This window comes from Xyrauchen texanus, chromosome 17, assembly GCF_025860055.1.
Source record: "Xyrauchen texanus isolate HMW12.3.18 chromosome 17, RBS_HiC_50CHRs, whole genome shotgun sequence".
Taxonomy (NCBI): Eukaryota; Metazoa; Chordata; class Actinopteri; order Cypriniformes; family Catostomidae; genus Xyrauchen; species Xyrauchen texanus.
The window spans coordinates 5184042-5198436 of NC_068292.1; the positions used below are offsets into that span (position 1 = coordinate 5184042).

General features: G+C 41.9%; 1 protein-coding gene across 1 annotated transcript in view; it reads left to right on the top strand.

Annotated features, from left to right (window-relative positions):
• grik3 (glutamate ionotropic receptor kainate type subunit 3) overlaps positions 1 to 14395 on the top strand; it is a 227024-nt gene that overhangs the window by 193039 nt on the left and 19590 nt on the right. The window contains exon 13 of the mRNA XM_052146972.1: positions 1109 to 1326. Coding sequence (XP_052002932.1) covers positions 1109 to 1326 — 218 coding nt within the window. The remainder of the gene's footprint in view (positions 1 to 1108; positions 1327 to 14395) is intronic.

The window sequence follows — 14395 nt, forward strand, 5'->3', positions numbered from 1 at the left end:
GTTTTTAACTTTAAATCGGTTGACGGTAGTGGCGAGAACTCTACTACGGTGTATCCCTCCTTCTTCCTGGGTTTTTGGCACCAGTGTAAAGTGATCAATGGAAAGGAGGAGGCGAGAACCGGCTTGACAATATAAATAATAGTATAATTGGTAAACTTAAAACAAGGACACAAACACACACATGACGGACATGTCCGTAAATGATCTTTATCCCTTTCGGGAGGCTTGATTATCCTAATACAGGTCCGGGTGTGTAGGATCACTACCCGGCCCCGCCCTCCGCCCTGCCACAGTCATAATTTGTGTTCTGCAGACAGGGGTGTAAAAAGTAATAAATTATATTTCAGTAAAAGTATGGATACTGAGTGAAAATTTTACTAAATTAAAAGTGCAAGTGTCTAGCCCAAAAAATACTTGAGTGAAAGTAAAAAAGGTATTCACATAAAATTGTACTTAAGGATTAAAAAAGTACATAGTAACATTTGATTGTGATGAGACAAGATTGTTTTAGACAGAATGTTGTTAAATTTCATTGGATTGTCAAGTCACTTTTGTTCTGTCTCTGACGACTGTTATATTCCTCCCCCAGTGGCATTTGCAACCTGGTCAAAGAATCATGTTAGAATAACTACATTTTTGCAAAATTATTTTTATGTGACCTGTTGTACATTATGCTGCAATTTCCTGGTTGAATGAACACTAGAGGCGCTAAAACAACAATAGCTTGTATCCCCCTTACAAATACAAAAAAGTATACTTAAGTATAATAATTAAGTATGTTTACTCGATTATTTTACACCCCTGCTTGCAGAAGAAATAAAATCATACACATCTGGGATGGCATAAGTAAATGATGAGATAATTCAAAGAAAGTAATACACTGCATTTACTTAATATTTCATTTTTATTTCTGTTGTCCTTCCAGCATCAATTAAAACAAGTTTTTACATCAAAATAGTACTGAAGAACTACAACAAAAACCTCAAACCTACCGATACAGGCATTAAAACCTTAAACTCATACTTCCTCCATTTACATTCAGTTACTTTACACTCTTTTCACTGATTTTGAATGGTCAGTTGGATTATGTGTTTCATTTTCTTCTCAGGTTCAGAGCTGATGCCCAAAGCTCTCTCCACCCGAATCATTGGAGGCATCTGGTGGTTCTTCACCCTCATCATCATCTCCTCTTACACTGCGAATATGGCCGCTTTCCTCACTGTAGAGAGGATGGACTCGCCCGTGGACTCTGCTGATGATCTGGCCAAACAGACCAAGATTGACTATGGTGTAGTAAAGGATGGAGCCACCATGTCTTTCTTCAAGGTATAATCTTGTTTATTCCTCATCACTATGAAATGATCATGACACTTTCCCGAAATACAGTATGTTACACTTTAGTGTCCCATTACATTTTTCTAAAGCATTGGAGGCACAAATCCCATGTTTTTTTGTAGCGAGAACTTTTAGTTAGTTAATATAATAATGACCAGTGTGGTCAAAAGTACCAGTACTTTGGTACCAAGTTTTTTGCACCAAAAGAAAAAAGATGACACAAAACCAGTGTTTCTGCATTACTAGTACCGCACACTAATTTATCAAATTAACACAATCAAATTAAAATTGTGATATGTCTTATTGTGATTATTAAACTGTGAAATGCTGCAATCTTAGGGTGTTTTAACACTTGAGTCATTTTTAAAAGAATCAAACTCAAACCCATTTAAGTGGACCAAAAGTGAAAAGGGTTGACCCAGTTGTCTTTGTGTTCACACAGTCTGAGACCTTGTAAGTGGACTCAGATCTCTTTTTGGTCCACTTTACGAGTTACAGCATCTCAGTCCTATATATATTCACACTGTGTGTCATTTATGAGACAGAGCGCACATTAAAAAATATTGTATTTATTATAATTATTGAATTAGGGCTATATTTAAGAGTACAAATAACTCTACGTATTAACTTGCTCTCAAAATGAATAAGCAGAAGCATAAGAACAGGTGTCTATATTCTAAAAAATTGTATTTATTGATCTTTGGCATCAGAATTGTCTAATTGTACTCTAAAATTTAAGTCTAATTTACTGACAGCCTCAGTTTACTTTCATTCATAGAACACAATAAATATTCCTTTCGTAATTTCTTAAATTTCATTCCATTTTCAAGGCATCCAGTTAAACCCTCAAACCTTAATTTGCACTGGACACTAAAGAAAGATCTTTGAGTTTTGTGTACAGTTTACAATATTTTACATTTGTTTCTCCCTCTGTCATATCCATAGAAACAAATCAAGATGCTCATCTCGTTTCTCTCGAGCTCATGTTGTCATTTCCTGAGCAAGGGAACCTATCAGGGCCAAACATGTTTGGTATTTCACAAACGGGAAAATCAAGTGAGCTTGAACGCTTTTTGTTCACAATGCACTTTATTAGCGAACCGAACCAAAGGCTGCAAGCGAACCTCCCCAGATGGTCTCGGCTTGGTTCACTTTTAAGGGGTCTGAGATCGTTTGGAGTGCCAAAAATCCCACGAACCAAACTCAGACACCTGAAAAGGACCAAGTGTGAAAACACCTTTAGTCTGCATGAGCTGCATGCTATAAATTAATCTGTGAAGCAGACTGTTCATGCACTGGAAACTCCACAGATATTGAGAATCATTTGTGCTGTATGAGATGACAAAGCTGAGCATTAATCCACTGTGAAGCACACAGAACCTGTACACTATATATTCATATAATTAAACCAGCATTTGTGCTTAAATGATCACACTGGGCCATGTAGTAAACATCTATCCAGACTTGTGAAGCTTCTGTCAAAATAAAAGCTCACGTCAAAAAAAAAAAAAAAATGAGCGATTAAATATAAAAGCTAGATGCCTGACATTATAGAAATTGCACAGAACTATATTACAAAAGTATATTAAAATAGAATATTCACTGTAGTAATGATGATAATAATAATGCTAAATATTGATGAAATAAAAATTAAGCAATATCTCACAAAAAATTTCAGTTTGAAGGCAAATATATGTTAAGAAATTGTTTAATTTAATTATTAATTTTTTTACTTGTAAACATTCAGAATTTATTTGATTAGACACAATTTTGATTATGAAACGAAATTAAACTTTAAAACATGGAATTCTGGAAAAATTATTTACAAAGGGGTGGGTGGGTGGGGGGGGGATTTGGGAAAAAATAAAACAGATTTCAGTTGGGCCCTGCTTAAAAACACTTCAACACAACTTAAATACAATTTAATTGAGAAACACTTGATATACAGATATACATATATACATACGTCACACACACACACACACACACACACACACACACACACACACACACACACACACACACACACACAGTTGAAGTCAGAAGTTTACATACATTACTGTACGAATGGGAAAATCATGTGAACTCGAAGCGCTTTTTGTTCACAATGCAATTTATTAGCGCACCAAACCAAAGGCTGCAAGCGAACCGTACTCAGATCACCTCCCCAGATGGTCTCGGCTTGGTTCGCATTTAAGGGGTCTGAGATCGTTTGGAGTGTTCACATATGAGCCAAAAATCCCACGAACCAAACTCAGACACCTGAACTCAGTTTTTCACAATTCCTGACATTTAATCGTAGAAAACATTCCCTGTCTTAGGTCAGTTAGGATCACTATTTCAAGAATGTGAAATGTGAGAATAATAGTAGAGAGCTTTTATTTCTTTCATCACATTCCCAGTGGGTCAGAAGATCACATACACTTCATTAGAATTTGGTAGCATTGCCTATATATTGTTTAACTTGGGTCAAAAGTTTTGGGTAGCCTTCCACAAGCTTCTCACAATAAGTTGCTGGAATGTTGGCCCATTCCTTCAGACTGAACTGGTGTAACCGAGTCCTTGCTCGCACATGCTTTTTCAGTTCTGCCCACAAACGTTCAGACAAAAATCGGATTGAGGTCTGGGCTTTTAGATGGTCACTCCAATACCTTGACTTTGTTGACTACCACAGGACACAAACACACACGACGGACATGTCCGTAAACGATCTTTATCCCTTTCGGGAGGCTTGATTATCCTAATACAGGTCCGGGTGTGTAGGATCACACACCCGGACCTTGTTGATTTGAAAAACATTTGAGGTATGCTTGGGGTCATTGTCCATTTGGAAGACCCATTTGCGACCGAGCTTTAACTTCCTGGCTGATGTCTTGATATGTTGTTTCAATACATCCACATAATTTTCCTTCCTCATGATGCCATCTATTTTGTGAAGTGCACCAGTTCCTCCTGCAGCAAAGCCCCCCACAACATGATGCTGCCACCACCACCACAATGCTTCATGGCTGGGATGGTGTTTTTTGGCTTGCAAGCCTCATCCTTTTTCCTCCCAACATAATGATGGTCATTATCGCCAAACAGTTACATTTTTGTTTCACCAGACCAGAGGACATTTCTCCAAAAATTAAGATCTTTGTCCTCATGTGCAATTGAAAACTGTAGCCTGGCTTTTTTATGGTGGTTTTGGCACATTGTCTTCTTCTTTGCTGAGCAGCCTTTCAGATTATGTCAAAATAGATCTTGTTTTACTGTGGATATAGATACTTGTTTACCTGTTTCCTCCAACATATTCACAAGGTCCTTGTGCTTTGATTTATTTTCACTTTTCGCACCAAACTAAGTTTATCTCTACGAGACAGAATGCATCTCCTTCTTGAGTGGTGTGATGGCTGCTTGGTCCCATGGTTTTTATACTTCCGAACTATTTTTTGTACAGATGAACATGGTACCTTCATCATTTGGAAATTGCTCCCAAGGATGAACCAGACTTGTGGAGGTCCACAATTTTTTTTTTCTGAGGTCTTGGCTGATTTCTTTTCATTATACCATGTTGCCAAGCAAAGACACACTGAGTTTGAAGGTAGGCCTTAAAAGTACATACACAGGTACACCTACAATTGACTCCAATTAGCCTATCAGAAGCTAATTGGCTAATTGTATAAAGGCTTGAAATAATTTTCAGGAATTTTCCAAGCTGCTTAAAGGCACAGTTAACTTAGTGTATGTAAACTTCTGACCCACTGGAATTGTGATATTGTCAATTAAAAGTGAAACAATTTGTCTGTAAACAATTGTTGGAAAAATGACTCATGTCATGCACAAAGTAGACGTCCTAAAGGACTTGCCAAAATATAGTTTGCTAATTTTAAATCTGTGGAGTGGTTAATAAATGAGTTTTTTAATTTATTTATTTATTTTTTTTTTATTCAAGCTTTTGACATTGACAGGGTTTAAACATAATTGGCCAATCTGAGCTAAAACAAATTGCCCAGATGGCTACACTCCACAGAATATCCACTAAAGTACATTATCACAATATATATCACAAATAATTACCACACAAAAAGGGGGAGAGGGAAAAAAAAAAAAAGGTAAAATAAGCATACCAACAAATTACATCAGAATTGGGTAGTTATTTAGTCCTTCCATGCCAGGTTCTGAATTCCCAGCGCTAGCCGATGCGTCTCTCCCACCCCAAGATAAGTGAGGAAGGGGTCCCATACTCTATAGAATTTAAAAGGTTTATCTTTTAATGCTGTTGAAAAAGCTTCATATGGAATAAGGCCTTTGGCTGAGTTAATACACTGTGCTATTGATGGGGCTCGATCTGTTATCCAGCAAACAAGTATGCATTTGCGAGCACAGTGTAGTAAGATTTGGAGAAGGTGTGCCCCTTGGAATTTGGACGGGAGTTCCTGGCTCATCCCGAGCAAACATGTCTTTGGTCCTAATTGTAAAGAGCAGCAAAATATACTCTCAAGTTCCCTTAGGACGTCCATCCAGAATAGTTGTATTGTTGAGCAGCTCCAGAAACAGTGGATGAGGGTTCCTTCTAGTCTTTTACATTTATTACAGAGGTTGGAGAGTTTTGGGTTCACTTTATGTCTTTGGGCTGGAGACACATGCAACGATGAACAATTTTAAATTGCATTTCCCAGGCAGAGTTGTTGGCTAGATAGGAGGGCATCTCACATATGGCTTCCCAATCAGTTGTCTGAATTTCTTCCACCAAGTCCTTTTCCCATAACACCCTAGTTTTATCTGAACTATCTGTATTTGCCCTTATCAAAATGTCATAGAACATTTTGGATGCAGATCGAGATGACGTAAGTTTATTTAATTGTTCCTCAATTGGGGACATGCATAGCCCATTTGAATAGACTCTAAGATTTTTTGTTATGAAACTGCGTATTTGGTGGTATACCAAGAAGAGCTTCTTATTGATATCATATTTTGCAGTAAATTGTTCGAAGGTCATTAGCTGTTTAGTCTCCATCAAATCTCCTATGACATGTATTTCTTTATCTTTCAAATGTATTAGGCCATCATTCATCCCCGGGGGGAAATCTGGGTTGTTATGCAAGGGTGTGAGTAGTGAAAGATGGGAGCCAAGCCCTTCTGTTTTGCATACTAATCTCCATATTTTAATCATATTTTTAAGGATGAAATTATCTTTAGTTAGAGTTCGCTGTGTTTTGGGCGACAGATATAGTAGATTCCGTAAAGGGATTGGCCCAAGAGTTGTGGCTTCTGCGCTAATCCAAGTTGAGCTTGGATCGTTCAAGTGCCATTCCAGTGTAAATCGAAGTTGGGCAGAGAGCTGATATAGGTTAATGTCTGGGGCCACTAGACCTCCACATCTACTCAAGAGTGTTAAAAAGCTATATCTCAGTCTAGGTCTTTTTTTACGCCAAATAAAGGAAATAATGGAGCCACGCAACTGTTTAAGTGCTTTGTTAGGAATGAGAACTGGTAGCATTTGAAATGGGTATAGAAGGCGGGGTAAAATATTCATTTTGACAAGATGGACACGACCTAATAGGGATAAGGGAAGATCACACCATCTATCTAGGTCTGATCTTATGTTCGAAAAAATAGGGACGAAATTGCTTTTATACAGACTTTCCAGCCTCTGTGTAATCTTTATACCCAAATACACAAAGCCTGCCGGAGACCATTTAAATGGGTGAGAAATTGTAGGGTTGTGGGAGTGCGATTTACTTAACGGCATTGCTTCTGACTTTGAAAAATGTATTTTATACCCAGAGAAAGAGCCAAAATTAGAAATTGTATCAATAAGATGTGGAATTGATTGTTGTGGAGAGGCGAGGTAAATTAAGATGTCATCGGCGTACAGTGAAATTTTATAAGTTTTCTCTTCCAGTCTAAGTCCTTCAATTGTTGGGTCATCTCTAATGGCCGTAGCCAGCGGTTCAATAGCCAGCGCGAACAGCAGCGGCGACATCGGGCAGCCTTGTCTGGTACCACGTGCTAAAGTAAATCTGGGGGATTTAAGACCGTTAGTAATGACTCTGGCTGTGGGGGAAGAATACAAAGTCCTAACCCATTTAATAAATGCATCACCCAAGTTAAATTTAGAGAGTACTGAGAATAAGTATGGCCATTCGACCCTATCGAATGCCTTCTCAGCATCTAATGAGATGACCAGTCCAGAGTTTGCGTGCTGATTTGAATGTTGAATTATGTGAAGAAGCCTTCTAATATTATGAGCTGAGGATCTGCCTTTGACAAAGCCTGTCTGGTCAGGATTAATTATTTTAGGGAGAATTGATTCCAGCCGAGTGGCTAATATCTTTGCCAAAATTTTTGTGTCCACATTTAGCAGAGAAATGGGGTGATATGAGCCACACTCCTCAGGGCATTTACCTTTTTTTAAAAAGACACATATGTTGGCTTCTGTCATGGAGTCAGGAAGCTTATCAGAATCAAATGAATACTGTATCATTTCATGCATTAAGCTCCCTAGCTCCATTTTAAATTTCTGAAAAAATTCCACTGTAAACCCATCGGGCCCTGGTGCCTTTCCTTTGGGAAGACTATTAATACAATTCAAAATTTCGCTCAGCTCAATTGGTTTGTTTAACATCTGTCTTTGCTCCTCAGTTGATTCCTGTATATTTAAGTTTGCAAAGAATTTACTCATATTATCACAAGAAGAAGGGCTTGATTGGGAAGAATAAAGCCTCTTATAAAACGCTCTAAAGATTTTGTTTATTACTTTGTTATCATGATGACACTTGCCTTCTTCATCTTTGATACTGGATATGACCTGGGCATGGGATCGGCTTTGCAATAAATTGGCTAGATATTTGTTAGGTTTATTGGCAAATTCATACATCCGCTGTCTAGCAAAGAAAACTGACTTTTCAGCTTTATTAGTAAGTATTGCTTCAAGAGAGGTTTTGACGGTTTCTATCTCGGCAAGAAGCACATCTGAGGGACAAGTGTTATATTTTGTTTTTAAATCATGGAGAATAATTTCTAATTTTCTCTGATCTGCCAGCTGCTTTTTTTCTGGTTGGATACATAGGATATAATTAATCCCCTAATATATGCTTTAGCCGTGTCCCAGAGCAAATTGGGAGACACTTCTGGGGTTCTATTGTCCATAAGAAATAGCTTAACTTGCTCTTTAAGGTAGGATTCAAAATTTGGGTCATGAACGAGCCATGATTTGAATTTCCAGGAAGCCGGGTGGTATATTTGGTTGGATAGGCCTAACCTAAGAAAAGCGGGAGCATGATCCGAAATTACAATGTTGCCAATATTACAGTCTATTACATTTTGGAGTGAAATCTTGGGAGAGAAAAAATAGTCTATTCTGCTTGCAGTTTTATGGACTCCAGAAAAAACGTGTATTCTCTATCTCTGGGATGAAGGGCTCGCCAAACATCTACCAGACCAATTTCTTCACAAATCCCATTCAGAGCTTGTGCTCTGTTGGAAGGCCTATCATTAGATGGTAGCGATTTGTCAAGTTTTGGTTGCAGCGTACAGTTGAAGTCACCAGCGATTACACTATGTTCACACTGCCATTCAGCAAACTTAGAAAACACCTGTGTAATTAACTCATTAGATTGAATTGGGGAAATAGACATTCATAAGGGTAATGGGTTGTCCAGCTAGTGTAGCTTTGAGCAGGATAAACCGTCCTGATTTATCGGAATATGTATTAATATCTGATAATGGTATACATTTATTTACAAGAATGACAACTCCCCTACTTTTACTGGTGAATGACGAGCCATACACTTGTCCCACCCAGTCTCTCTTCAATTTGACGTGCTCGCTGTCTGTTAGGTGTGTCTCTTGCAGAAATGCAATGTGGATTTGTTCTTTTTTTAAGTCATTTAGAATCCATTTTTTCTTTTTACTGGGTTATGAACACCCTTTACATTCCAACTACATATGTTTAATATAGATTTATTCGTTGACATAGCCAAGGGGTAGTTTAATATACCAATATACCAATATATGTGAGATGCCCTGCCCTGTTTTAAAGTGCAACTAGTCTGTTCAATTCTAATACCCATAAAAATTGGAGATGAGAGAAAAGAAAAAGAAAAAAAAGAGAAAAAAAGAAAAGGAAAAAAAAAAAGAATTTGTGCTGCCCTGCATGTCGAACATATAACATAGAACTATTTACATTTAGCATCTTATAGACATTTTTGAAAATAGACAAGGGAAGTCTGACGCTGGTCGGTTTCACATTTGAGAGCAGTAGTGATCGCCACTCTGTCTCCTTGGAAACATAACATGACCGAAGCTTAGACAGAACAAACAAAAAAATGCGCGGTATTCAAAAGGAACACCGCGAAATCAAAGAGCTTTGATATAATTCTCGGCAAACCGCTGAGGCAACAGCCTTCTATATACTTATTGGTTCAGTATTTAAATCATACCATTGTTATATTCTCCTTTTATTTTCCCTTTAATCGTCTACCCCCTAAAACTCTGAACAGAAATTTTCCACACGTACTGGGGGGCGCAGAAGTGTAATTAAATCACAGAGAGCATGAGCAAACTGATACCTTATCCTTCGGCCTCTCCGGGGCGATTTGGGCCTGAGAAACTGGTAGTTGATGGTTCGGGCATACCGTCGAGGAAAGACTCAGCCTCTGTCGGCTGTTTGAAGAACTTCCGCCGCCGTTGTGCTGTACTCGAAGAGTTGCTGGATATATCATGGCGAGCTGAATTCCTCGTTCACGGAGTCGTCTTTTCACATCTCCAAAGGCTTGTCTTTTCCTCACTATGGCCACAGAAAAGTCTTCAAAGATAGAGATGTTTTGGCGTTTGTAGACCAGCTGACTCGCGGCTCTCGCTGCTTGCAGGATGCGCGCCTTGTCTTGAAAATTATGTAGTTTTACCAACATCGCTCTCGGTCTTTCTCCTGATGTGGGAACCCGTGAAGGGACTCGATGCGCGCGCTCTATCTTTACCTGGCGGTGCTTGAATTCGGTGTTAAGCAGATTGGGCAGCCAGGTCCCGAGGAACGAGACCGGGTTCGTCCCTTCTTCCCCTTCGGGTAGGCCAATGATTCGTAAATTGCATCTTGTCCAGGGCCGCGTCGAGCTTTTTTTTCATTTCGTTCAAGTCCGCGCTGTCTCTTGAGACCGTGTCTTCCACTGTCGATATACGCATTTCAGCTTCGGTGATTCGGTTCTCCATCTCCTCGAGATGTGTCCCTACCACCGACAATTTCTCTAGCACTGGGTCAATCTTGTTATCCAAAGCCTTATTGACGCCCGCCAGGACTTCTGCTGTTATTTTCTTCCCAAGTGCGTCCATGTCGCTAGGACTCATTGGAACATCTGCCATTTTCGGAGAGGAGCGCGTGTTAAAGTTCGTTAATATTCTGTTACGAAGTCTATGACTGGAATCAGGTTGTTTCTTAGGCATGTCTTGTCACTTCTGCATTTAATTTCCGCCCTCCCAGAGATGATATTAAGCTTAAGGAGGGAGATTTTTCAAGGCTTTGCCGGAGCTCGTCGTCAACACGGCTACTCCATTGAATGCGTCACATGACCCCCCAATAAATTAGTTTTAATGACTTCAACCTAAGTGTATGTAAACTTCTGACTTCAACTGTGTGTGTGTATATAGACAGGGTTGGGAGGGTTTAGCATTAATCACAGATTACAGAATACATGCTGTAAAATGTACTTCTCTGTCTGCTCGTATGAATGTAACACATCATAAGAAAGTGTTTCACCGCTGTTCAAAAGCACTTTGGATCGCATCATTTATATGTATAAATGTTTTCCATCTGAAAGGACTAAATATTAAAATATTTAATTCAATTCTAAATACGAATTATTTAAATTGTAACTGTAGTGGAATACAGTTACTTATATTTTGCATTTTAATATGTAAATACATGCATTTCTTTACTCCTCAACCCTGTGTATAGAAAGTTAACTTTAAATAGGCTAAAGGAGTGTGTTCAAAAGCACATTACTCTATTGGAATATTTATTTGTTTGTGGTATCAAAATTGGCATTGAAAACGTATCGGTTACCTAACGTAACCTCGGTTCTCTCTAGATGAGGGAACGAGTATTGCGTAAGCTAGCTTACGCTACGGGAAAGATTCATCTTTTCTGAGATATTGAAGCCAAAAAATTATCCTTAATTTTTGTATCCATTGTCAACGCAGTGTGGCAGCTGCAGACCTTGAGCGAGCTAGCTAGCGAGCTCATAGGTTGCTCTGCGGCAACTGCTGCAGCCTATAGACAAGCTTGGGCTGAACTCGCATCCAATGAGAGGCGTCCGCGCTCACTGCATCAAAGCCCGCCAAAATGGGCGTGACTAGAGTGCATATAAGCGTAGTTTGTAGGCTGGAACCCTGGTTTTCATTGACTGAAGCGAAAAGTCGCTGCGTGGCGCGAAGCACGGCCGGCTACGCAATACTCGTTCCCTCATCTAGAGAGAACCGAGGTTACGTTAGGTAACCGACACGTTCTCTTACGAGAGGTTCTCTCGTATTGCGTAAGCTAGCTTACGCTCACGAGAACCCATTGTCAATGCCGTCGCGCCAAGCATCCACTGTATGAGCCCCAGGGAATTAAGGGGGACCCGGGGAGCCCTTATGAGTGGGGAAATAATATTTGGCCGGCAAGAATGCGGGTCATTGATTGTGTAATACATAAGCACATAGTAGGACCGGAACGACAGAGCGGCGGTGCCGGTCTGTGTGGAATGTGTCCCATCAGTGCAGCTCACCAGGGGAGCTGTAGCGTATTAAACCGCTAGTAGTTTTGCCTGCAGAGCGGGCACTTCCATATTGTAAAATCTGACAAAGGTGGAGGGGAAGTCCATCCCGCTGCCACACATATGTCGTGAATGGAAATTCAGCTGGACCATGCCCACGAGGATGCCATGCCTCTAGTGGAGTGAGCCCTAATGCCCAACGGGCATGGCAGGTCTTTTGACGCCGTATGCAGCAGCAATAGCGTCCACTATCCATCTAGATAGTGTCTGTTTCGAGGCGCGAGACCTTTGGTGCGCCCTCGAACGAAACGAAAAGCTGCTCGGAGCGTCTGAAAGCAGCGAGCACGCAGTATACAATCTCAGTGCTCTGACCGGGCAAAGGAGATTGGCGCCGCCGCTATCCGGTGCTGGCAGCGCCGATAGGGAAATGACCTGTGCTCTGAAAGGAGTACCGATCACCTTGGGAACATAGCCGTGTCTAGGCTTTAAAATGACCTTGGAGTCACTTGGTCCAAACTCAAGACACGCAGCGCTGACAGACAGCGCGTGAAGGTCTCCCACACGCTTGACTGATGACAGGGCAGTCAGAAAACGGTTTTGAGTGAAAGGTATTTCAAATCCACGGATTGAAGTGGTTCGAAAGGGGGCTTTCATAGTTTCGAGAACTATAGAAAGATCCCAGATAGGAACCAATGGGGGCGCTGGGGTTCATCCTTCTAGCTCCCCTGAGGAAGCCGGATGACCAGCTCGTTTTTACCCCATGACTGGCCGTGCAGGGGTTCAGCTGAACGCCGCAACGGCCGCCACATACACTTTGAGCGTGGATGGGGATCTGCCCTTATCCAGCAGCTCTTGTAGAAATACGAGCAGCGACGACACCCCACATGTCCGCGGGTCCAGGTCTCTGTCGGTGCACCATTTTGAGAACACAGACCATTTTGACGCATAGAGTCTTCTCGTGGAAGGGGCTCTAGCGTGTATGATGGTGTTTATTACTCCTTCTGGCAGAGCGACGGGTAGTCGTTGATCACCCACGCATGCAGCCTCAGCGCTCTGGGTGGGGATGCCAGATTGTGCCGCGAGCTTGAGAGAGGAGATCTGCTCTCACTGGGATGGGCCACGGCGCTGTCAGTGACAGCTGCGTAAGCTCCGGGAACCATGTCTGATTCTCCCAACACGGGCTATGAGGAGCACCGAGTGACGCTGCTTCCTGATCCTCTGCATTACCTGTGGCAATAGCGAGACGGGAGGGAAGGCGTAAAGCGGGCGCCTGGGCCAGTCCTGGGCCAGCTGCTCCTCGCTGAGAAAAATATTGGGCAGTGAGAGTTCTCTTTGGACGCAAAGAGGTCTATCTCTGCTCTGCCGAATAGGTGCCATAACGTCTGGACTGTTTGAGCGTGCAGGGACCATTCCCCTGGGGGAATATTGTCTCTGGACAGTCTGTCCGGGCAGCCTGGCACGTGCGTCGCCCTCAGCGAGCGCAGGTGGCACTGGGACCAACTCAGTATGCGTTTTGTCAGATGGAAGAGGTTCCTGGATCTGACACCGCCCTGACGGTTTAGGTAGGATACCACAGATCTGTTGTCCGAACGGACCAGGACGTGGTGACCCTGAATGACCGGGAGAAAGCGCACGAGCGCGTACTGGACCGCTATCATTTCCAGACAATTTATGTGAAGGAGCTTTTCCTGAACTGACCATAGGCCGAAAACCAGAGAGCCCTCGCAGACCGCGCCCAACCCGTGTTGGACGCTGCCTGTCGAGATGACTTTTCGGGCGAGATACAGCTCCCATTGTCACTCCCCGCTGATACCATTCGGCCACTGTCCAGGGCTGCAGAGCTGATATGCAGGTCTGAGTCACCTTGATGGGCTGGCGGCCTGTGGCCCAAGCCCGGCGAGACGCGCGGTGTTTAGCCAATGCTGAAGCGGGCGATGTGCAGTAAACCCAGCTGAAGTACTGCTGCGGCTGAGGCCATGTAACCTAGCACTCTCTGGAATTTCTTCAGAGGCGTGAGGCTGTTCATCTGAAAAGATGCGGCTAGTCGCTGAACACGGCGCGGCGCTGTGTAGATAAGCGAGCCGTCATTGCCACGGAGTCTAGTTCTATTCCCAGGAAGGAAATGGTCTGACTGGGCTGTAGTGAGCTCTTGGTCCAATTGACTGCAAGACCCAAACTGTTCAGATGGCTGAGGAGAACTGCTCTGTGAGACAGAAGCTCCATATGTGACTGAGCCATAATCAGCCAGTCGTCCAAATAGTTCAGAATTCGCAAACCCTGACTCCGCGAGGGGTGCGAGCGCCGCATCCATGCACTTCGTGAAAGTA